This window comes from Oncorhynchus mykiss, chromosome 10, assembly GCF_057628025.1.
Source record: "Oncorhynchus mykiss isolate SJ-2025 chromosome 10, ASM5762802v1, whole genome shotgun sequence".
NCBI classification, from domain to species: domain Eukaryota; kingdom Metazoa; phylum Chordata; class Actinopteri; order Salmoniformes; family Salmonidae; genus Oncorhynchus; species Oncorhynchus mykiss.
Genome location: NC_143031.1, coordinates 86604982 through 86630412, shown reverse-complemented (window position 1 = coordinate 86630412; position 25431 = coordinate 86604982). Strand labels below are relative to the sequence as shown.

The 25431-nt window shown below is 64.1% G+C and overlaps 1 protein-coding gene across 1 annotated transcript; it reads left to right on the top strand.

The window, feature by feature from the left end:
- On the top strand, window positions 1-24277 carry LOC118936940 (uncharacterized). The gene is made up of 4 exons (XM_090188581.1): window positions 1-23; window positions 788-927; window positions 17813-23170; window positions 23792-24277. The coding sequence occupies exons 1-4, from the start codon at window positions 1-3 to the stop codon at window positions 23893-23895; spliced, it is 5625 nt and encodes a 1874-aa protein (XP_090044707.1). The 3' UTR covers window positions 23896-24277.
- Window positions 24278-25431: the final 1154 nt, after the last annotated feature.

Sequence of the window (25431 nt, the reverse complement as noted above, 5' to 3'; positions counted from 1 at the left end):
ATGCACAGCCACATTCTAAAACTGTAGCTAGAAAAAAGGGTTATGTCTTTATCAGCCGATAGATGTTAATTTCATACCCCCGTTGTTGCAGCACACTTCCTGTACAGCAGGAAATGTAGACGTGTTGTGTATAAAGGTTTTTAAAAAATACTTTTTTAGTTTGTAAATTTCCGATTTTAAAATGTCAGACTTAATGTTGTCAACACTACCACTCTTGCAGCAGCTGTCACCACCACCGCTCCTGCAGTAGCTGTTACATACACCGCCCCTGCAGTATCTGGTACCACCACCCGTCCTGCAGCAGCTGTCACCAACACCGCCCCTGCAGTATCTGGTACCACCACCAGTCCTGCTGCAGCTGTTACCACCACCCGTCCTGCAGCACCTGTCACCACCACCGCCCCTGCAGCAGCTGTCACCACTAACATCCCTGGAGCACCTGTCCCCACCACCGCCCCTGCAGCAGCTGTCACCACCACCGCCCCTGCAGTAGCTGTCACCACCACTGCCCCTGCAGCAGCTGTCACCACCACCGCCCCTGCAGTACCTGTCACCACCACCGCCCCTGCAGCACCTGTCACCACCACCTCCCCTGCAGTAGCTGGTACCACCACCAGTCCTGCAGCAGCTGTTACCACCACCCGTCCTGCAGCACCTGTCACCACCACCGCCCCTGCAGCAGTTGTGACCACTACTGCCCCTGCAGCACCTGTCACCACCACCGCCCCTGCAGCAGTTGTGACCACTACCGCCCCTGCAGCAGCTGTCACCACCACCGCCCCTGCAGCTCCTATCACCACTACCGCATCTGCAGCAGCTGTCACCACCACTGCCCCTGCAGCTCCTATCACCACTACCGCACCTGCAGCAGCTGTCACCACCACTGCCCCTGCAGCTCCTATCACCACTACCGCACCTGCAGCAGCTGTCACCACCACGGCTCATGCAGCAGCTGTCACCACCACTGCCCCTGCAGCAGCTGTCACCACCACCGCCCCTGCAGCAGCTGTCACCACCACTGCCCCTGCAGCACCTGTCCCCACCACCGCCCCTGCAGCAGCTGTCACCACCACCGCCCCTGCAGCAGCTGTCACCACCACCACCCCTGCAGCACCTGTCCCCACCACCGCCCCTGCAGCCGCTGTCACCACCACCGCCCCTGCAGCAGCTGTCAACCCCACCGCCCCTGCAGTAGCTGGTACCACCACCAGTCCTGCAGCAGCTGTTACCACCACCCGTCCTGCAGCACCTGTCACCACCACCGCCCCTGCAGCAGCTGTCACCACCACTGCCCCTGCAGCATCTGTCACCACCACCGCCCCTGCAGTAGCTGGTACCACCACCAGTCCTGCAGCAGCTGTTACCACCACCCGTCCTGCAGCACCTGTCACCACCACCGCCCCTGCAGCAGCTGTCACCACCACTGCCCCTGCAGCATCTGTCACCACCACCGCCCCTGCAGTAGCTGGTACCACCACCAGTCCTGCAGCAGCTGTTACCACCACCCGTCCTGCAGCACCTGTCACCACCACCGCCCCTGCAGCAGCTGTGACCACCACTGCCCCTGCAGCAGCTGTCACCACCACTGCCCCTGCAGCACCTGTCACCACCACTGCCCCTGCAGCAGCTGTCACCACCACCGCCCCTGCAGCACCTGTCACCACCACTGCCCCTGCAGCACCTGTCACCACCACTGCCCCTGCAGCACCTGTCACCACCACTGCCCCTGCAGCACCTGTCACCACCACCGCCCCTGCAGCACCTGTCACCACCACCGCCCCTGCAGCAGCTGTCACCACCACTGCCCCTGCAGCAGCTGTCACCACTACCACCCCTGCAGCAGCTGTCACCACCACCGCCCCTGCAGCAGCTGTGACCACCACCGCCCCTGCAGCAGCTGTCACCACCACCGCCCCTGCAGCAGCTGTCACCACCACTGCCCCTGCAGCAGCTGCCACCACCACTGCCCCTGCAGCAGCTGCCACAACCACCGCCCCTGCAGTAGCTGTCACCACCACCGCCCCTGCAGCAGCTGTCACCACCACCGCCCCTGCAGCAGCTGTCACCACCACCGCCCCTGCAGCAGCTGTCACCACCACTGCCCCTGCAGCAGCTGCCACAACCACCACCCCTGCAGTAGCTGTCACCACCACCGCCCCTGCAGCAGCTGTCAACATCACCGCCCCTGCAGTAGCTGGTACCACCACGAGTCCTGCAGCAGCTGGTACCACCACCCGTCCTGCAGCACCTGTCACCACCACCGCCCCTGCAGCAGCTGTGACCACCACCGCCCCTGCAGCAGCTGTCACCACCACTGCCCCTGCAGCAGCTGTCACCACCACCGCCCCTGCAGCAGCTGTCACCACCACTGCCCCTGCAGCAGCTGCCACCACCACTGCCCCTGCAGCAGCTGCCACAACCACCGCCCCTGCAGTAGCTGTCACCACCACCGCCCCTGCAGCAGCTGTCACCACCACCGCCCCTGCAGCAGCTGTCACCACCACCGCCCCTGCAGCAGCTGTCACCACCACTGCCCCTGCAGCAGCTGCCACAACCACCGCCCCTGCAGTAGCTGTCACCATCACTGCCCCTGCAGCAGCTGTCACCATCACCGCCCCTGCAGTAGCTGGTACCACCACGAGTCCTGCAGCAGCTGTTACCACCACCCGTCCTGCAGCACCTGTCACCACCACCGCCCCTGCAGCAGCTGTCACCACCACCGCCCCTGCAGCACCTGTCACCACCACCGCCCCTGCAGTATCTGGTACCACCACCAGTCCTGCAGCACCTGTCACCACCACCGCCCCTGCAGTATCTGGTATCACCACCCGTCCTGCAGCAGCTGTTACCACCACCCGTCCTGCAGCACCTGTCACCACCACCGCCCCTGCAGCAGCTGTCACCACCACCGCCCCTGCAGCACCTGTCACCACCACCGCCCCTGCAGTATCTGGTACCACCACCCGTCCTGCAGCACCTGTCACAATCACCGCCCCTGCAGCAGCTGTCACCACCACCGCCCCTGCAGCCGCTGTCACCACCACCGCCCCTGCAGCAGCTGTCACCCCCACCGCCCCTGCAGTATCTGGTACCACCACCCGTCCTGCAGCAGCAGTTACCACCACCCGTCCTGCAGCACCTGTCACCACCACCGCCCCTGCAGCAGCTGTCACCACCACCGCCCCTGCAGCACCTGTCACCACCACCGCCCCTGCAGTATCTGGTACCACCACCCGTCCTGCAGCACCTGTCACAATCACCGCCCCTGCAGCAGCTGTCACCACCACCGCCCCTGCAGCAGCTGTCACCACCACCGCCCCTGCAGCAGTTGTGACCACCACTGCCCCTGCAGCACCTGTCACCACCACCGCCCCTGCAGCAGCTGTCACCACCACCGCAGCACCTGTCACCACCACCGCCCCTGCAGTAGCTGGTACCACCACCAGTCCTGCAGCAGCTGTTACCACCACCCGTCCTGCAGCAGCTGTCACCACCACCGCCCCTGCAGCACCTGTCACCACCACCGCCCCTGCAGTAGCTGGTACCACCACCAGTCCTGCAGCAGCTGTTACCACCACCCGTCCTGCAGCAGCTGTCACCACCACCGCACCTGCAGCAGCTGCGACCACCACCACCCCTGCAGCACCTGTCACCACCACTGCCCCTGCAGCACCTGTCACCACCACCGCCCCTGCAGTATCTGGTACCACCACCCGTCCTGCAGCACCTGTCACCACCACCGCCCCTGCAGCATTTGTGACCACTACTGCCCCTGCAGCACCTGTCACCACCACTGCCCCTGCAGCACCTGTCACCACCACTGCCCCTGCAGCACCTGTCACCACCACCGCCCCTGCAGTATCTGGTACCACCACCCGTCCTGCAGCACCTGTCACCACCACCGCCCCTGCAGCAGTTGTGACCACCACTGCCCCTGCAGCACCTGTCACCACCACTGCCCCTGCAGCACCTGTCACCACCACTGCCCCTGCAGCACCTGTCACCACCACCGCCCCTGCAGTATCTGGTACCACCACCCGTCCTGCAGCACCTGTCACCACCACCGCCCCTGCAGCAGCTGTCACCAATACCACCCCTGCAGCCGCTGTCACCACCACCGCCCCTGCAGTAGCTGGTACCACCACCAGTCCTGCAGCAGCTGTTACCACCACTCGTCCTGCAGCACCTGTCACCACCACCGCCCCTGCAGCAGTTGTGACCACTACTGCCCCTGCAGCAGCTGTCACCACCACCGCCCCTGCAGCAGCTGTCACCACCACCGCCCCTGCAGCATCTGTCACCACCACCGCCCCTGCAGTAGCTGGTACCACCACCAGTCCTGCAGCAGCTGTTACCACCACTCGTCCTGCAGCACCTGTCACCACCACTGCCCCTGCAGCAGTTGTGACCACTACTGCCCCTGCAGCAGCTGTCACCACCACCGCCCCTGCAGCAGCTGTGACCACCACTGCCCCTGCAGCACCTGTCACCACCACTGCCCCTGCAGCACCTATCACCACCACCGCCCCTGCAGCAGCTGTCACCACCACCGCCCCTGCAGCAGCTGTCACCACCACTGCCCCTGCAGCACCTGTCACCACCACTGCCCCTGCAGCACCTGTCACCACCACCGCCCCTGCAGCTCCTATCACCACTACCGCACCTGCAGGTACCACCACCAGTCCTGCAGCAGCTGTTACCACCACCCGTCCTGCAGCAGCTGTCACCACCACCGCCCCTGCAGCACCTGTCACCACCACCGCCCCTGCAGTAGCTGGTACCACCACCAGTCCTGCAGCAGCTGTTACCACCACCCGTCCTGCAGCAGCTGTCACCACCACCGCACCTGCAGCAGCTGCGACCACCACCACCCCTGCAGCACCTGTCACCACCACTGCCCCTGCAGCACCTGTCACCACCACCGCCCCTGCAGTATCTGGTACCACCACCCGTCCTGCAGCACCTGTCACCACCACCGCCCCTGCAGCATTTGTGACCACTACTGCCCCTGCAGCACCTGTCACCACCACTGCCCCTGCAGCACCTGTCACCACCACTGCCCCTGCAGCACCTGTCACCACCACCGCCCCTGCAGTATCTGGTACCACCACCTGTCCTGCAGCACCTGTCACCACCACCGCCCCTGCAGCAGTTGTGACCACCACTGCCCCTGCAGCACCTGTCACCACCACTGCCCCTGCAGCACCTGTCACCACCACTGCCCCTGCAGCACCTGTCACCACCACCGCCCCTGCAGTATCTGGTACCACCACCCGTCCTGCAGCACCTGTCACCACCACCGCCCCTGCAGCAGCTGTCACCAATACCACCCCTGCAGCCGCTGTCACCACCACCGCCCCTGCAGTAGCTGGTACCACCACCAGTCCTGCAGCAGCTGTTACCACCACTCGTCCTGCAGCACCTGTCACCACCACCGCCCCTGCAGCAGTTGTGACCACTACTGCCCCTGCAGCAGCTGTCACCACCACCGCCCCTGCAGCAGCTGTCACCACCACCGCCCCTGCAGCATCTGTCACCACCACCGCCCCTGCAGTAGCTGGTACCACCACCAGTCCTGCAGCAGCTGTTACCACCACTCGTCCTACAGCACCTGTCACCACCACTGCCCCTGCAGCAGTTGTGACCACTACTGCCCCTGCAGCAGCTGTCACCACCACCGCCCCTGCAGCAGCTGTGACCACCACTGCCCCTGCAGCACCTGTCACCACCACTGCCCCTGCAGCACCTGTCACCACCACCGCCCCTGCAGCAGCTGTCACCACCACCGCCCCTGCAGCAGCTGTCACCACCACTGCCCCTGCAGCACCTGTCACCACCACTGCCCCTGCAGCACCTGTCACCACCACCGCCCCTGCAGCTCCTATCACCACTACCGCACCTGCAGCAGCTGTCACCACCACCGCCCCTGCAGCAGCTGTCACCACCACCGCCCCTGCAGCAGCTGTCACCACCACTGCCCCTGCAGCAGCTGCCACAGCCACCGCCCCTGCAGTAGCTGTCACCACCACCGCCCCTGCAGCAGCTGTGACCACCACCGCCCCTGCAGCAGCTGTCACCACCACCGCCCCTGCAGCAGCTGTCACCACCACCGCCCCTGCAGCAGCTGTCACCACCACTGCCCCTGCAGCAGCTGCCACAACCACCGCCCCTGCAGTAGCTGTCAGCACCACCGCCCCTGCAGCAGCTGTCACCATCACCGCCCCTGCAGTAGCTGGTACCACCACCAGTCCTGCAGCAGCTGTTACCACCACCGCCCCTGCAGTAGCTGGTACCACCACCAGTCCTGCAGCAGCTGTTACCACCACCCGTCCTGCAGCACCTGTCACCACCACCGCCCCTGCAGCAGCTGTCACCACCACCGCCCCTGCAGCACCTGTCACTACCACCGCCCCTGCAGTAGCTGGTACCACCACCAGTCCTGCAGCAGCTGTTACCACCACACGTCCTGCAGCACCTGTCACCACCACAGCCCCTGCAGCAGTTGTGACCACTACTGCCCCTGCAGCACCTGTCACCACCACCGCCCCTGCAGCAGGTGTCACCACCACCGCCCCTGCAGTAGCTGGTACCACCACCAGTCCTGCAGCAGCTGTTACCACCACCCGTCCTGCAGCAGCTGTGACCACCACCGCCCCTGCAGCAGCTGTCACCACCACTGCCCCTGCAGCAGCTGTCACCACCACCGCCCCTGCAGCAGCTGTCACCACCACCACCCCTGCAGCAGCTGTCACCACAACCACCCCTGCAGCAGCTGTCACCACTACCACCCCTGCAGCAGCTGTCACCACCACCGCCCCTGCAGCAGCTGTCACCACCACCGCCCCTGCAGCAGCTGTCACCACCACTGCCCCTGCAGCACCTGTCACCACCACTGCCCCTGCAGCACCTGTCACCACCACCGCCCCTGCAGCTCCTATCACCACTACCGCACCTGCAGCAGCTGTCACCACCACCGCCCCTGCAGCAGCTGTCACCACCACTGCCCCTGCAGCAGCTGCCACAACCACCGCCCCTGCAGTAGCTGCCACAACCACCGCCCCTGCAGCAGCTGTCACCACCACCGCCCCTGCAGCAGCTGTCACCACCACCGCCCCTGCAGCAGCTGTCACCACCACCGCCCCTGCAGCAGCTGTCACCACCACTGCCCCTGCAGCAGCTGCCACAACCACCGCCCCTGCAGTAGCTGTCACCACCACCGCCCCTGCAGCAGCTGTCACCATCACCGCCCCTGCAGTAGCTGGTACCACCACCAGTCCTGCAGCAGCTGTTACCACCACCGCCCCTGCAGTAGCTGGTACCACCACCAGTCCTGCAGCAGCTGTTACCACCACCCGTCCTGCAGCACCTGTCACCACCACCGCCCCTGCAGCAGCTGTCACCACCACCGCCCCTGCAGCACCTGTCACTACCACCGCCCCTGCAGTAGCTGGTACCACCACCAGTCCTGCAGCAGCTGTTACCACCACACGTCCTGCAGCACCTGTCACCACCACAGCCCCTGCAGCAGTTGTGACCACTACTGCCCCTGCAGCACCTGTCACCACCACCGCCCCTGCAGCAGGTGTCACCACCACCGCCCCTGCAGTAGCTGGTACCACCACCAGTCCTGCAGCAGCTGTTACCACCACCCGTCCTGCAGCAGCTGTGACCACCACCGCCCCTGCAGCAGCTGTCACCACCACCCGTCCTGCAGCAGCTGTCACCACCACCGCCCCTGCAGTAGCTGTCACCACCACCACCCCTGCAGCAGCTGTCACCACAACCACCCCTGCAGCAGCTGTCACCACTACCACCCCTGCAGCAGCTGTCACCACCACCGCCCCTGCAGCAGCTGTCACCACCACCGCCCCTGCAGCAGCTGTCACCACCACCGCCCCTGCAGCACCTGTCACCACCACAGCCCCTGCAGCAGTTGTGACCACTACTGCCCCTGCAGCAGCTGTCACCACCACCGCCCCTGCAGCAGTTGTGACCACTACTGCCCCTGCAGCAGCTGTCACCACCACCGCCCCTGCAGCACCTGTCACCACCACCGCCCCTGCAGCAGTTGTGACCACTACTGCCCCTGCAGCACCTGTCACCACCACTGCCCCTGCAGCACCTGTCACCACCACCGCCCCTGCAGCACCTGTCACCACCACCGCCCCTGCAGCACCTGTCACCACCACCGCCCCTGCAGTAGCTGGTACCACCACCCGTCCTGCAGCAGCTGTTACCACAACCCGTCCTGCAGAACCTGTCACCACCACCGCCCCTGCAGCAGCTGTCACCACCACTGCCCCTGCAGCAGCTGTCACCACCACCGCCCCTGCAGCAGCTGTCACCACCACTGCCCCTGCAGCAGCTGTCACCACCACTGCCCCTGCAGCAGCTGTCACCACCACCGCCCCTGCAGCAGCTGTCACCACCACCTCTCCTGCAGCAGCTGCGACCACCACCGCCCCTGCAGCAGCTGTCACCACCACTGCCCCTGCAGCAGCTGTCCCCACCACCGCCCCTGCAGCAGCTGTCACCACCACTGCCCCTGCAGCAGCTGTCACCACCACCGCCCCTGCAGCAGCTGTCACCACCACTGCACCTGCAGCAGCTGCGACCACCACCACCCCTGCAGCAGCTGTCACCACCACTGCCCCTGCAGCACCTGTCACCACCACCGCCCCTGCAGCTCCTATCACCACTACCGCACCTGCAGCAGCTGTCACCACCACCGCCCCTGCAGCAGCTGTCACCACCACCGCCCCTGCAGCAGCTGTCACCACCACTGCCCCTGCAGCAGCTGACACAACCACCGCCCCTGCAGTAGCTGTCACCACCACCGCCCCTGCAGCAGCTGTCACCATCACCGCCCCTGCAGTAGCTGTCACCACCACCGCCCCTGCAGCAGCTGTCACCATCACCGCCCCTGCAGTAGCTGTCACCACCACCGCCCCTGCAGCAGCTGTCACCATCACCGCCCCTGCAGTAGCTGTCACCACCACCGCCCCTGCAGCAGCTGTCACCATCACCGCCCCTGCAGTAGCTGTCACCACCACCGCCCCTGCAGTAGCTGTCACCACCACCGCCCCTGCAGCAGCTGTCACCATCACCGCCCCTGCAGTAGCTGGTACCACCACCAGTCCTGCAGCAGCTGTTACCACCACCCGTCCTGCAGCACCTGTCACCACCACCGCCCCTGCAGCAGCTGTCACCACCACCGCCCCTGCAGCACCTGTCACCACCACCGCCCCTGCAGTAGCTGGTACCACCACCAGTCCTGCAGCAGCTGTTACCACCACACGTCCTGCAGCACCTGTCACCACCACAGCCCCTGCAGCAGTTGTGACCACTACTGCCCCTGCAGCACCTGTCACCACCACCGCCCCTGCAGCAGTTGTGACCACTACTGCCCCTGCAGCACCTGTCACCACCACCGCCCCTGCAGCAGCTGTCACCACCACCGCCCCTGCAGCAGCTGTCACCACCACCGCCCCTGCAGCAGCTGTCACCACCACCGCCCCTGCAGCAGCTGTCACCACCACCGCCCCTGCAGCACCTGTCACCACCACCGCCCCTGCAGCAGTTGTGACCACTACTGCCCCTGCAGCAGCTGTCACCACCACCGCCCATGCAGCAGCTGTCACCACCACTGCCCCTGCAGCAGCTGTCACCACTACCGCCCCTGCAGTAGCTGTCACCACCACCACCCCTGCAGCACCTGTCACCACCACTGCCCCTGCAGCACCTGTCACCACCACTGCCCCTGCAGCACCTGTCACCACCACCGCCCCTGCAGCTCCTATCACCACTACCGCACCTGCAGCAGCTGTCACCACCACCGCCCCTGCAGCAGCTGTCACCACCACTGCCCCTGCAGCAGCTGCCACAACCACCGCCCCTGCAGTAGCTGTCACCACCACTGCCCCTGCAGCAGCTGTCACCACCACCGCCCCTGCAGCAGCTGTCACCACCACCGCCCCTGCAGCAGCTGTCACCACCACCGCCCCTGCAGTAGCTGTCACCACCACCGCCCCTGCAGCAGCTGTCACCATCACCGCCCCTGCAGTAGCTGGTACCACCACCAGTCCTGCAGCAGCTGTTACCACCACCCGTCCTGCAGCACCTGTCACCACCACCGCCCCTGCAGCAGCTGTCACCACCACAGCCCCTGCAGCACCTGTCACCACCACCGCCCCTGCAGTAGCTGGTACCACCACCAGTCCTGCAGCAGCTGTTACCACCACACGTCCTGCAGCACCTGTCACCACCACAGCTCCTGCAGCAGTTGTGACCACTACTGCCCCTGCAGCACCTGTCACAACCACAGCCCCTGCAGCACCTGTCACCACCACCGCCCCTGCAGCACCTGTCACCACCACCGCCCCTGCAGCAGCTGTCACCACCACCGCCCCTGCAGTAGCTGGTACCACCACCAGTCCTGCAGCAGCTGTTACCACCACCCGTCCTGCAGCAGCTGTGACCACTACCACCCCTGCAGCAGCTGTGACCACCACCGCCCCTGCAGCAGCTGTCACCACCACCGCCCCTGCAGCAGCTGTCACCACCACCGCCCCTGCAGCAGCTGTCACCACCACGGCTCATGCAGCAGCTGTCACCACCACTGCCCCTGCAGCACCTGTCACCACAACCACCACTGCAGCAGCTGTCACCACTACCACCCCTGCAGCAGCTGTCACCACCACCGCCCCTGCAGCACCTGTCACCACCACCGCCCCTGCAGCAGTTGTGACCACTACTGCCCCTGCAGCAGCTGTCACCACTACCACCCCTGCAGCAGCTGTCACCACCACCGCCCCTGCAGCAGCTGTCACCACCACCGCCCCTGCAGCAGCTGTCACCACCACCGCCCCTGCAGCACCTGTCACCACCACCGCCCCTGCAGCAGCTGTCACCACCACCGCCCCTGCAGCACCTGTCACCACCACCGCCCCTGCAGCAGTTGTGACCACTACTGCCCCTGCAGCAGCTGTCACCACTACTGCCCCTGCAGCAGCTGTCACCACTACTGCCCCTGCAGCAGCTGTCACCACTACTGCCCCTGCAGCAGCTGTCACCACCACCGCCCCTGCAGCAGTTGTGACCACTACTGCCCCTGCAGCAGCTGTCACCATCACCGCCCCTGCAGCAGCTGTCACCACCACCGCCCCTGCAGCAGCTGTCACCACCACCGCCCCTGCAGTAGCTGTCACCACCACAGCCCCTGCAGCACCTGTCACCACCACCGCCCCTGCAGTAGCTGGTACCACCACCAGTCCTGCAGCAGCTGTTACCACCACACGTCCTGCAGCACCTGTCACCACCACAGCTCCTGCAGCAGTTGTGACCACTACTGCCCCTGCAGCACCTGTCACCACCACAGCCCCTGCAGCACCTGTCACCACCACCGCCCCTGCAGCACCTGTCACCACCACCGCCCCTGCAGCAGCTGTCACCACCACCGCCCCTGCAGTAGCTGGTACCACCACCAGTCCTGCAGCAGCTGTTACCACCACCCGTCCTGCAGCAGCTGTGACCACTACCACCCCTGCAGCAGCTGTGACCACCACCGCCCCTGCAGCAGCTGTCACCACCACCGCCCCTGCAGCAGCTGTCACCACCACCGCCCCTGCAGCAGCTGTCACCACCACGGCTCATGCAGCAGCTGTCACCACCACTGCCCCTGCAGCACCTGTCACCACAACCACCACTGCAGCAGCTGTCACCACTACCACCCCTGCAGCAGCTGTCACCACCACCGCCCCTGCAGCACCTGTCACCACCACCGCCCCTGCAGCAGTTGTGACCACTACTGCCCCTGCAGCAGCTGTCACCACTACCACCCCTGCAGCAGCTGTCACCACCACCGCCCCTGCAGCAGCTGTCACCACCACCGCCCCTGCAGCAGCTGTCACCACCACCGCCCCTGCAGCACCTGTCACCACCACCGCCCCTGCAGCAGTTGTGACCACTACTGCCCCTGCAGCAGCTGTCACCACTACTGCCCCTGCAGCAGCTGTCACCACTACTGCCCCTGCAGCAGCTGTCACCACTACTGCCCCTGCAGCAGCTGTCACCACCACCGCCCCTGCAGCAGTTGTGACCACTACTGCCCCTGCAGCAGCTGTCACCACCACCGCCCCTGCAGCAGCTGTCACCACCACCGCCCCTGCAGTAGCTGTCACCACCACCGCCCCTGCAGCAGCTGTGACCACCACCGCCCCTGCAGTAGCTGTCACCACCACCTCCCCTGCAGCAGCTGTCACCATCACCGCCCCTGCAGCAGCTGTCACCACCACCGCCCCTGCAGCAGCTGTCACCACCACCGCCCCTGCAGTAGCTGTCACCACCACCGCCCCTGCAGCAGCTGTCACCATCACCGCCCCTGCAGTAGCTGGTACCACCACCAGTCCTGCAGCAGCTGTTACCACCACCCGTCCTGCAGCACCTGTCACCACCACCGCCCCTGCAGCAGCTGTCACCACCACCGCCCCTGCAGCACCTGTCACCACCACCGCCCCTGCAGTAGCTGGTACCACCACCAGTCCTGCAGCAGCTGTTACCACCACACGTCCTGCAGCACCTGTCACCACCACAGCTCCTGCAGCAGTTGTGACCACTACTGCCCCTGCAGCACCTGTCACCACCACAGCCCCTGCAGCACCTGTCACCACCACCGCCCCTGCAGCACCTGTCACCACCACCGCCCCTGCAGCAGCTGTCACCACCACCGCCCCTGCAGTAGCTGGTACCACCACCAGTCCTGCAGCAGCTGTTACCACCACCCGTCCTGCAGCAGCTGTGACCACTACCACCCCTGCAGCAGCTGTGACCACCACCGCCCCTGCAGCAGCTGTCACCACCACCGCCCCTGCAGCAGCTGTCACCACCACCGCCCCTGCAGCAGCTGTCACCACCACGGCTCATGCAGCAGCTGTCACCACCACTGCCCCTGCAGCACCTGTCACCACAACCACCACTGCAGCAGCTGTCACCACTACCACCCCTGCAGCAGCTGTCACCACCACCGCCCCTGCAGCACCTGTCACCACCACCGCCCCTGCAGCAGTTGTGACCACTACTGCCCCTGCAGCAGCTGTCACCACTACCACCCCTGCAGCAGCTGTCACCACCACCGCCCCTGCAGCAGCTGTCACCACCACCGCCCCTGCAGCAGCTGTCACCACCACCGCCCCTGCAGCACCTGTCACCACCACCGCCCCTGCAGCAGTTGTGACCACTACTGCCCCTGCAGCAGCTGTCACCTCTACTGCCCCTGCAGCAGCTGTCACCACTACTGCCCCTGCAGCAGCTGTCACCACTACTGCCCCTGCAGCAGCTGTCACCACCACCGCCCCTGCAGCAGTTGTGACCACTACTGCCCCTGCAGCAGCTGTCACCACCACCGCCCCTGCAGCAGCTGTCACCACCACCGCCCCTGCAGTAGCTGTCACCACCACCGCCCCTGCAGCAGCTGTGACCACCACCGCCCCTGCAGTAGCTGTCACCACCACCTCCCCTGCAGCAGCTGTCACCATCACCGCCCCTGCAGCAGCTGTCACCACCACCGCCCCTGCAGCAGCTGTCACCACCACCGCCCCTGCAGTAGCTGTCACCACCACCGCCCCTGCAGCAGCTGTCACCATCACCGCCCCTGCAGTAGCTGGTACCACCACCAGTCCTGCAGCAGCTGTTACCACCACCCGTCCTGCAGCACCTGTCACCACCACCGCCCCTGCAGCAGCTGTCACCACCACCGCCCCTGCAGCACCTGTCACCACCACCGCCCCTGCAGTAGCTGGTACCACCACCAGTCCTGCAGCAGCTGTTACCACCACACGTCCTGCAGCACCTGTCACCACCACAGCCCCTGCAGCAGTTGTGACCACTACTGCCCCTGCAGCACCTGTCACCACCACAGCCCCTGCAGCACCTGTCACCACCACCGCCCCTGCAGCACATGTCACCACCACCGCCCCTGCAGCAGCTGTCACCACCACCGCCCCTGCAGTAGCTGGTACCACCACCAGTCCTGCAGCAGCTGTTACCACCACCCGTCCTGCAGCAGCTGTGACCACTACCACCCCTGCAGCAGCTGTGACCACCACCGCCCCTGCAGCAGCTGTGACCACTACCACCCCTGCAGCAGCTGTCACCACCACGGCTCATGCAGCAGCTGTCACCACCACTGCCCCGGCAGCAGCTGTCACCACCACCGCCCCTGCAGCAGCTGTCACCACCACCGCCCCTGCAGCAGCTGTCACCACCACCGCCCCTGCAGCAGCTGTCACCACCACGGCTCATGCAGCAGCTGTCACCACCACTGCCCCTGCAGCACCTGTCACCACAACCACCACTGCAGCAGCTGTCACCACTACCACCCCTGCAGCAGCTGTCACCACCACCGCCCCTGCAGCACCTGTCACCACCACCGCCCCTGCAGCAGTTGTGACCACTACTGCCCCTGCAGCAGCTGTCACCACTACCACCCCTGCAGCAGCTGTCACCACCACCGCCCCTGCAGCAGCTGTCACCACCACCGCCCCTGCAGCAGCTGTCACCACCACCGCCCCTGCAGCACCTGTCACCACCACCGCCCCTGCAGCAGTTGTGACCACTACTGCCCCTGCAGCAGCTGTCACCACTACTGCCCCTGCAGCAGCTGTCACCACTACTGCCCCTGCAGCAGCTGTCACCACTACTGCCCCTGCAGCAGCTGTCACCACCACCGCCCCTGCAGCAGTTGTGACCACTACTGCCCCTGCAGCAGCTGTCACCACTACTGCCCCTGCAGCAGCTGTCACAACCACCGCACCTGCAGCAGCTGCGACCACCACCACCCCTGCAGCACCTGTCACCTCCACTGCCCCTGCAGCACCTGTCACCACCACCGCCCCTGCAGCTCCTATCACCACTACCGCACCTGCAGCAGCTGTCACCACCACCGCCCCTGCAGCAGCTGTCTCCACCACCCCCCCTGCAGCAGCTGTCACCACCACCGCCCCTGCAGCAGCTGTGACCACCACCGCCCCTGCAGTAGCTGTCACCACCACCGCCCCTGCAGCAGCTGTCACCACCACCGCCCCTGCAGTAGCTGTCACCACCACCGCCCCTGCAGCAGCTGTCACCACCACCGCCCCTGCAGTAGCTGTCACCACCACCACCCCTGCAGTAGCTGTCACCACCACCGCCCCTGCAGTAGCTGTCACCACCACCGCCCCTGCAGCAGCTGTCACCACCACCACCCCTGCAGTAGCTGTCACCACCACCGCCCCTGCAGCAGCTGTCACCACCACCGCCCCTGCAGTAGCTGTCACCACCACCGCCCCTGCAGCAGCTGTGACCACCACCGCCCCTGCAGCAGCTGTCACCACCACCGCCCCTGCAGCAGCTGTCACCACCACCACCCCTGCAGTAGCTGTCACCACCACCGCCCCTGCAGTAGCTGTCACCACAACCGCCCCTGCAGCAGCTGTCACCACCACCGCCCCTGCAGTAGCTGTCACCACCACCGCCCCTGCAGCAGCTGTTACCACCACCGCCCCTGCAGCAGCTGTCACCACCACCGCCCCTGCAGCAGCTGTCACCACCACCGCCCCTGCAGCACCTGTCACCACCACCGCCCCTGCAGTAGCTGGTACCACCACCAGTCCTGCAGCAGCTGTTACCACCACACGTCCTGCAGCACCTGTCACCACCACAGCCCCTGCAGCAGTCGTGACCACTACTGCCCCTGCAGCACCTGTCACCACCACCGCCCCTGCAGCAGTTGTGACCACTACTGCCCCTGCAGCACCTGTCACCACCACCGCCCCTGCAGCAGCTGTCACAACCACCTCCCCTGCAGTAGCTGGTACCACCACCAGTCCTGCAGCAGCTGTTACCACCACCCGTCCTGCAGCAGCTGTCACCACCACCGCCCCTGCAGCAGCTGTGACCACCACTGCCCCTGCAGCAGCTGTCACCACCACCGCCCCTGCAGCAGCTGTCACCACCACCGCCCCTGCAGCAGCTGTCACCACCACCGCCCCTGCAGCACCTGTCACCACCACCGCCCCTGCAGCAGCTGCCACCACCACCGCCCCTGCAGTAGCTGTCACCACCACCACCCCTGCAGCAGCTGTCACCACCACCGCCCCTGCAGTAGCTGTTACCACCACCAGTCCTGCAGCAGCTGTTACCACCACCCGTCCTGCAGCACCTGTCACCACCACCGCCCCTGCAGCACCTGTCACCACCACCGCCCCTGCAGCAGCTGTCACAACCACCGCCCCTGCAGTAGCTGTCACCACCACCACCCCTGCAGCAGCTGCCACAACCACCGCCCCTGCAGTAGCTGTCACCACCACCACCCCTGCAGCAGCTGTCACCACCACCGCCCCTGCAGTAGCTGTCACCACCACCGCCCCTGCAGCAGCTGCCACAACCACCGCCCCTGCAGTAGCTGTCACCACCACCGCCCCTGCAGTAGCTGTCACCACCACCGCCCCTGCAGCAGCTGCCACAACCACCGCTCATGCAGCAGCTGTCACCACCACCGCCCCTGCAGCAGCTGTCACCACCACCGCCCCTGCAGCAGCTGTCACCACCACGGCTCATGCAGCAGCTGTCACCACCACTGCCCCTGCAGCACCTGTCACCACAACCACCCCTGCAGCAGCTGTCACCACTACCACCCCTGCAGCAGCTGTCATCACCACCGCCCCTGCAGCAGCTGTCACCACCACCGCCCCTGCAGCAGCTGTCACCACCACCGCCCCTGCAGCAGCTGTCACCACCACCGCCCCTGCAGCACCTGTCACCACCACCGCCCCTGCAGCAGTTGTGACCACTACTGCCCCTGCAGCAGCTGTCACCACCACCGCCCCTGCAGCAGCTGTCACCACCACCGCCCCTGCAGCAGCTGTCACCACCACCGCCCCTGCAGCAGCTGTCACCACCACCGCCCCTGCAGCACCTGTCACCACCACTGCCCCTGCAGCACCTGTCACCACCACCGCCCCTGCAGCAGCTGTCACCACCACCGCCCCTGCAGCACCTGTCACCACCACCGCCCCTGCAGTAGCTGGTACCACCACCAGTCCTGCAGCAGCTGTTACCACCACCCGTCCTGCAGCAGCTGTCACCACCACTGCCCCTGCAGCAGCTGTCACCACCACCGCCCCTGCAGCAGCTGTCACCACTACCACCCCTGCAGCAGCTGTCACCACTACCACCCCTGCAGCAGCTGTCACCACTACCACCCCTGCAGCAGCTGTCACCACCACCGCCCCTGCAGCAGCTGTCACCACCACCGCCCCTGCAGCAGCTGTCACCACCACCGCCCCTGCAGCACCTGTCACCACCACCGCCCCTGCAGCACCTGTCACCACCACCGCCCCTGCAGCAGCTGTCACCACCACCGCCCCTGCAGCAGCTGTCCCCACCACCGCCCCTGCAGCCTCTGTCACCACCACCGCCCCTGCAGCAGCTGTCACCACCACCGCCCCTGCAGTAGCTGGTACCACCACCAGTCCTGCAGCAGCTGTTACCACCACCCGTCCTGCAGCACCTGTCACCACCACCGCCCCTGCAGCAGTTGTGACCACCACCGCCCCTGCAGCAGCTGTCACCACTACCACCCCTGCAGCAGCTGTCACCACTACCACCCCTGCAGCAGCTGTCACCACTACCACCCCTGCAGCAGCTGTCACCACCACCGCCCCTGCAGCAGCTGTCACCACCACCGCCCCTGCAGCAGCTGTCACCACCACCGCCCCTGCAGCACCTGTCACCACCACCGCCCCTGCAGCACCTGTCACCACCACCGCCCCTGCAGCAGCTGTCCCCACCACCGCCCCTGCAGCCTCTGTCACCACCACCGCCCCTGCAGCAGCTGTCACCACCACCGCCCCTGCAGTAGCTGGTACCACCACCAGTCCTGCAGCAGCTGTTACCACCACCCGTCCTGCAGCACCTGTCACCACCACCGCCCCTGCAGCAGTTGTGACCACTACCGCCCCTGCAGCACCTGTCACCACCACCGCCCCTGCAGTAGCTGGTACCACCACCAGTCCTGCAGCAGCTGTTACCACCACCCGTCCTGCAGCACCTGTCACCACCACCGCACCTGCAGCAGCTGTCACCACCACTGCCCCTGCAGCAGCTGGTACCACCACCGCTCCTGCAGCACCTGCCACCACCACCGCCCCTGCAGCACCTGTCACCACCACCGCCCCTGCAGCAGCTGTCACCACCACCGCCCCTGCAGCAGCTGTCACCACCACTGCCCCTGCAGCACCTGTCACCACCACTGCCCCTGCAGCAGCTGGTACCACCACCGCTCCTGCAGCACCTGCCACCACCACCGCCCCTGCAGCACCTGTCACCACCACCGCCCCTGCAGCAGCTGTCACCACCACCGCTCCTGCAGCACCTGCCACCACCACCGCCACTGCAGCACCTGTCACCACCACCGCCCCTGCAGCAGCTGTCACCAACACCGCCCCTGCAGCAGCTGTCACCACCACCGCCCCTGCAGCACCTGTCACCACCACCGCCCCTGCAGCAGCTGCCACCACCACCGCCCCTGCAGTAGCTGTCACCACCACCACCCCTGTAGCAGCTGTCACCACCACCGCCCCTGCAGTAGCTGTTACCACCACCAGTCCTGCAGCAGCTGTTACCACCACCCGTCCTGCAGCAGCTGTCACCACCACCGCCCCTGCAGCACCTGTCACCACCACCGCCCCTGCAGCAGCTGTCACAACCACCGCCCCTGCAGTAGCTGTCACCACCACCACCCCTGCAGCAGCTGCCACAACCACCGCCCCTGCAGCAGCTGTCACCACCACCACCCCTGCAGCAGCTGTCACCACCACCGCCCCTGCAGTAGCTGTCACCACCACCGCCCCTGCAGCAGCTGCCACAACCACCGCCCCTGCAGTAGCTGTCACCACCACCGCCCCTGCAGTAGCTGTCACCACCACCGCCCCTGCAGCAGCTGCCACAACCACCGCTCATGCAGCAGCTGTCACCACCACCGCCCCTGCAGCACCTGTCAACACCACCGCCCCTGCAGCAGCTGTCACCACCACCGCCCCTGCAGCAGCGGTCACCACCACCCCTGCAGCAGCTGTCACCACCACCGCCCCTGCGGCAGCTGTGACCACCACTGCCCCTGCAGCAGCTGTCACCACCACCGACCCTGCAGCAGCTGTCACCACTACCACCCCTGCAGCAGCTGTCACCACCACTGCCCCTGCAGCAGCTGTCACCACTACCACCCCTGCAGCAGCTGTCACCACTACCACCCCTGCAGCAGCTGTCACCACCACCGCCCCTGCAGCAGCTGTCGCCACTACCACCCCTGCAGCAGCTGTCACCACCACCATCCCTGCAGCAGCTGTCAGCACCACCGCTCCGACAGCAGCTGTTGCCACCACCGCTCCTGCAGCAGCTGTCACCACCACCGCCCCTGCAGCAGCTGTCACCACCACCGCCCCTGCAGCAGCTGTCACCACCACCGCTCCTGCAGCAGCTGTCACCACCGCCGCCCCTGCATCAGCTGTGACCACCACTGCCCCTGCAGCAGCTGTCACCACCACCACCACCCCTGCAGCTGCTGTCACCACCACCGTTCCTGCAGCAGCTGTCACCACCACTGCTCCTGCAGCAGCTGTCACCACCACCGTTCCTGCAGCACCTGTCACCACCACCACCCCTGCAGCACCTGTCACCACCACCACCGCTGCAGCAGCTGTCAATACCACTGCCCCTGCAGCAGCTGTCACCACCACCGCCCCTGCAGCAGCTGTCACCACCACCGCTCCTGCAGCAGCTGTCACCACCGCCGCCCCTGCATCAGCTGTAACCACCACCGCTCCTGCAGCAGCTGTTACCACCACCACTCCTGCAGCAGCTGTCACCACCACCGCTCCTGCAGCAGCTGGTACCACCACCGCCCCTGCAGCACCTGTCACCACCACCGTTCCTGCAGCAGCTGTCACCACCACCCGTCCTGCAGCAGCTGTCACCAATACCGCCCCTGCAGCAGCTGGTACCACCACCGCCCCTGCAGCACCTGTCACCACCACCGTTCCTGCAGCAGCTGTCACCACCACCGCTCCTGCAGTAGCTGGTACCACCACCCGTCCTGAAGCAGCTGTCACCACCACCGCCCCTGCAGCAGCTGTCACCACCACCGTTCCTGCAGCAGCTGTCACCACCACTGCTCCTGCAGCAGCTGTCACCACCACCGTTCCTGCAGCAGCTGTCACCACCACCACCGCCGCCCCTGCAGCAGGTGGCACCACCACCGTTCCTGCAGCAGCTGTCACCACCACCGCCCCTGCAGCAGCTGTCACCACCACCGTTCCTGCAGCAGCTGTCACCACCACCACCGCCGCCCCTGCAGCAGCTGTCACCACCACCGTTCCTGCAGCAGCTGTCACCACCACCGTTCCTGCAGCAGCTGTCACCACCACCGTTCCTGCAGCAGCTGTCACCACCACTGCTCCTGCAGCAGCTGTCACCACCACCGTTCCTGCAGCACCTGTCACCACCACCACCCCTGCAGCACCTGTCACCACCACCGCCCCTGCAGCAGCTGTCACCACCACCGCCCCTGCAGCAGCTGTCACCACCACCGCCCCTGCAGCACCTGTCACCACCACCACCGCCGCCCCTGCAGCACCTGTCACCACCACCACCGCCGCCCCTGCAGCAGCTGTCACCACCGCCGCCCCTGCAGCAGCTGTCACCACCACCACTCCTGCAGCACCTGTCACCACCACCACCACCCCTGCAGCAGCTGTCACCACCACCCGTCCTGCAGCAGCTGTCACAACCACCGCCCCTGCAGTAGCTGTCACCACCACCACCCCTGCAGCAGCTGCCACAACCACCGCCCCTGCAGCAGCTGTCACCACCACCACCCCTGCAGCAGCTGTCACCACCACCGCCCCTGCAGTAGCTGTCACCACCACCGCCCCTGCAGCAGCTGCCACAACCACCGCCCCTGCAGTAGCTGTCACCACCACCGCCCCTGCAGTAGCTGTCACCACCACCGCCCCTGCAGCAGCTGCCACAACCACCGCTCATGCAGCAGCTGTCACCACCACCGCCCCTGCAGCACCTGTCAACACCACCGCCCCTGCAGCAGCTGTCACCACCACCGCCCCTGCAGCAGCGGTCACCACCACCCCTGCAGCAGCTGTCACCACCACCGCCCCTGCGGCAGCTGTGACCACCACTGCCCCTGCAGCAGCTGTCACCACCACCGACCCTGCAGCAGCTGTCACCACTACCACCCCTGCAGCAGCTGTCACCACCACTGCCCCTGCAGCAGCTGTCACCACTACCACCCCTGCAGCAGCTGTCACCACTACCACCCCTGCAGCAGCTGTCACCACCACCGCCCCTGCAGCAGCTGTCGCCACTACCACCCCTGCAGCAGCTGTCACCACCACCACCCCTGCAGCAGCTGTCAGCACCACCGCTCCGACAGCAGCTGTTGCCACCACCGCTCCTGCAGCAGCTGTCACCACCACCGCCCCTGCAGCAGCTGTCACCACCACCGCCCCTGCAGCAGCTGTCACCACCACCGCTCCTGCAGCAGCTGTCACCACCGCCGCCCCTGCATCAGCTGTGACCACCACTGCCCCTGCAGCAGCTGTCACCACCACCACCACCCCTGCAGCTGCTGTCACCACCACCGTTCCTGCAGCAGCTGTCACCACCACTGCTCCTGCAGCAGCTGTCACCACCACCGTTCCTGCAGCACCTGTCACCACCACCACCCCTGCAGCACCTGTCACCACCACCACCGCTGCAGCAGCTGTCAATACCACTGCCCCTGCAGCAGCTGTCACCACCACCGCCCCTGCAGCAGCTGTCACCACCACCGCTCCTGCAGCAGCTGTCACCACCGCCGCCCCTGCATCAGCTGTAACCACCACCGCTCCTGCAGCAGCTGTTACCACCACCACTCCTGCAGCAGCTGTCACCACCACCGCTCCTGCAGCAGCTGGTACCACCACCGCCCCTGCAGCACCTGTCACCACCACCGTTCCTGCAGCAGCTGTCACCACCACCCGTCCTGCAGCAGCTGTCACCAATACCGCCCCTGCAGCAGCTGGTACCACCACCGCCCCTGCAGCACCTGTCACCACCACCGTTCCTGCAGCAGCTGTCACCACCACCGCTCCTGCAGTAGCTGGTACCACCACCCGTCCTGCAGCAGCTGTCACCACCACCGCCCCTGCAGCAGCTGTCACCACCACCGTTCCTGCAGCAGCTGTCACCACCACTGCTCCTGCAGCAGCTGTCACCACCACCGTTCCTGCAGCAGCTGTCACCACCACCACCGCCGCCCCTGCAGCAGGTGGCACCACCACCGTTCCTGCAGCAGCTGTCACCACCACCGCCCCTGCAGCAGCTGTCACCACCACCGTTCCTGCAGCAGCTGTCACCACCACCACCGCCGCCCCTGCAGCAGCTGTCACCACCACCGTTCCTGCAGCAGCTGTCACCACCACCGTTCCTGCAGCAGCTGTCACCACCACCGTTCCTGCAGCAGCTGTCACCACCACTGCTCCTGCAGCAGCTGTCACCACCACCGTTCCTGCAGCACCTGTCACCACCACCACCCCTGCAGCACCTGTCACCACCACCGCCCCTGCAGCAGCTGTCACCACCACCGCCCCTCCAGCAGCTGTCACCACCACCGCCCCTGCAGCACCTGTCACCACCACCACCGCCGCCCCTGCAGCACCTGTCACCACCACCACCGCCGCCCCTGCAGCAGCTGTCACCACCGCCGCCCCTGCAGCAGCTGTCACCACCACCACTCCTGCAGCACCTGTCACCACCACCACCACCCCTGCAGCAGCTGTCACCACCACCACCCCTGCAGCAGCTGTCACCACCACCACCGCCGCCCCTGCAGCAGCTGTCACCACCACCGCTCCTGCAGCAGCTGTCACCACCACCGCTCCTGCAGCAGCTGTCACCACCACCGCTCCTGCAGCAGCTGTCACCACCACCACTCCTGCAGCTGGTACCACCACCACTCCTGCAGCAGCTGTCACCACCACCGCTCCTGCAGCAGCTGTCACCACCACCACTACCACCCCTGCAGCAGCTGTCACCACCACCACCGCCGCCCCTGCAGCAGGTGGCACCACCATCAGTGCTGGTAAGTATTCATCTCCAGGTGCGGACTGGTCACCACCTCCCTGAACATTATACCAGGCAGCATCAGTGATGGTAAGTATTAATCTCCAGGTGCGGACTGGCCATCTGGCATTTTGGGCAAATGGCCAGATGGGCTGGTAATAATAATTTAGGATTTTTTTTTCACTGTCACCGTACACATCTATACACACCAGCGACTCCTGTGGCGGGCTAGGGGCAGTGCGTGCTAACAAAGGTTGCACAGTGTTTCCTCCGACACATTGGTGCGGCTGGCTTCCGGGTTGGATGCGCGCTGTGTTAAGGAGCAGTGCGGCTTGGTTGGGTTGTGTATCGGAGGACGCATGACTTTCAACCTTCGTCTCTCCCGAGCCCGTACGGGAGTTTTAGCGATGAGACAAGATAGTAGCTATAAACAATTGGATACCACGAAAACGGGGTACAAAAAAGTAAAAATAAAAAGTATAAAACAATGCCAGGGCCAATTTCTGGTCCCAGTCCGCCCCTGTTTCACTGTCACCGTACACATCTATAGGAGCGAAGTCAACATTTGAACAGAAACATGAAAAGACACTCCACTTTTGTAATTTACTGAACAATATCTCTGTTTTTCCTGCTTTTTCAGGGTCATCAACCACATCAGGAAGTGCTCCCCGACCCACTTCCTTCTCTCTGGCTGCCTTGCCTCTCAGTTTGGCTCTGTTAATGGTTCAGCTGCTGGCTAGCTAATAGCCTGGGACATAGCGCTGTGGCTCTGCTAGCTACTAGGCTAGCTAATAGCCTGGGGCATAGCTGCTGTGGCTCTGATAGCTGCTGGCTAACCAATAGCCTGGGGCATAGCAGCTGTGGCATTGGTTTAACCAATCAACAGTTTCCCAGCTCTCATAGATACAGCCTTAAAGCTAGAATCCTTAGTTGCTACACACATTTTTTTACTTATAAATTAATTATATCTACCCATTGATTCTAGAAGAATATAACATATGAATACCTCATGAGTCTGTCGTGCCCCATCAGAACCCAAAATATAAGCTTGTTTTACCCCAATGTTTCTAAACAATGCAAACAAACACTGTACAGCTTTAAAACATGATTAAAACTATAATTCTGATATCATGGATGGTCAGTCCTGGCATCCATAGCTCTGTCTATGAATTTGAGAGTGGTCACATTTTTATTACCAAAAAAAACATAGAACAGGTGTTAATTTGTTATTATTTCAGTTAATAAGGACTCTAGCTTTAAGATTCATTAGCTGCTTAAAGCACAAATTAAATTTGAGAGTTATTATTTCCATACCACTTCCTCGTTCTGAACTTCTAATGCCAGTGGGTGTGGCTTCGTGACAACGATCAAGAGCAGCTGCTCACCGATTGGACAGCTCCAATGCAGTGACTCCTCCGACCAGCATATGCATGTGTGGTTAGAACTGATTTGATTGAAGCGAGGCCCTTATCTTTCAAATTACATACCTTAAGGGAACATTTTGGCATTTCGTGTATAGTTAGTGAGAAAGTCCATATTGCAAATGTACGGTCCCTTACCAGACGTCCGAAAACGTTTGTAAAATTCGCGGTCGGCGTCGGGCCGTGCGGTAGGGCCGGACCTACCGGGAAGTCATCAAATGAACTTTGTCGGACATTCGGTTTCCGTTTCATAAAATAAACAAGTTTTGGACCATATTTCCGCTATCCCGGAAATTCCCACAAGAGGGCATACGGAATCATATGGCAATTTGGCAAAACATCACGAATCACGACGGGGCCTGAAAATATTTTGAAGCCGAAACTTGGTGAGCGTAGGTTTGGCATAATGGGCAGTTGGCCCCGAACAAGATGGCGTCTAGGCCTCAACGGTTTTTGAGTTATGGCCATTTTTCTGGGATTAAAGGTCCAAAATGGAAATAGAGAAATTATTTTTCCACTTCAGGTCAAAGTCAAGGAGCCTCCGGTGTCAATAAAAAAAGAACCAGCCATTTATCTATCGTCATTTAAGAGAAACGGAACAATGACAAATTGGTGATGGTCACAAATAGGCTTTTTTTTTTCAACGGTTACAGATCCAGTTGCAGGGTACAATCATACAAATCATACGAATCTTTTTAAAGTGTGCTGCGGAGCTCTGCGAGATTTCTGTGATTTTCTATGATTTTCTGAAATAACACACACATACTAAACCCTCCGTAAATAACTCAGTTCTTAACGTAAAGACTTAAAAGTCAGGATTATGTAAAGGCATACCCCAATCAGGATATGAGTTTACTTA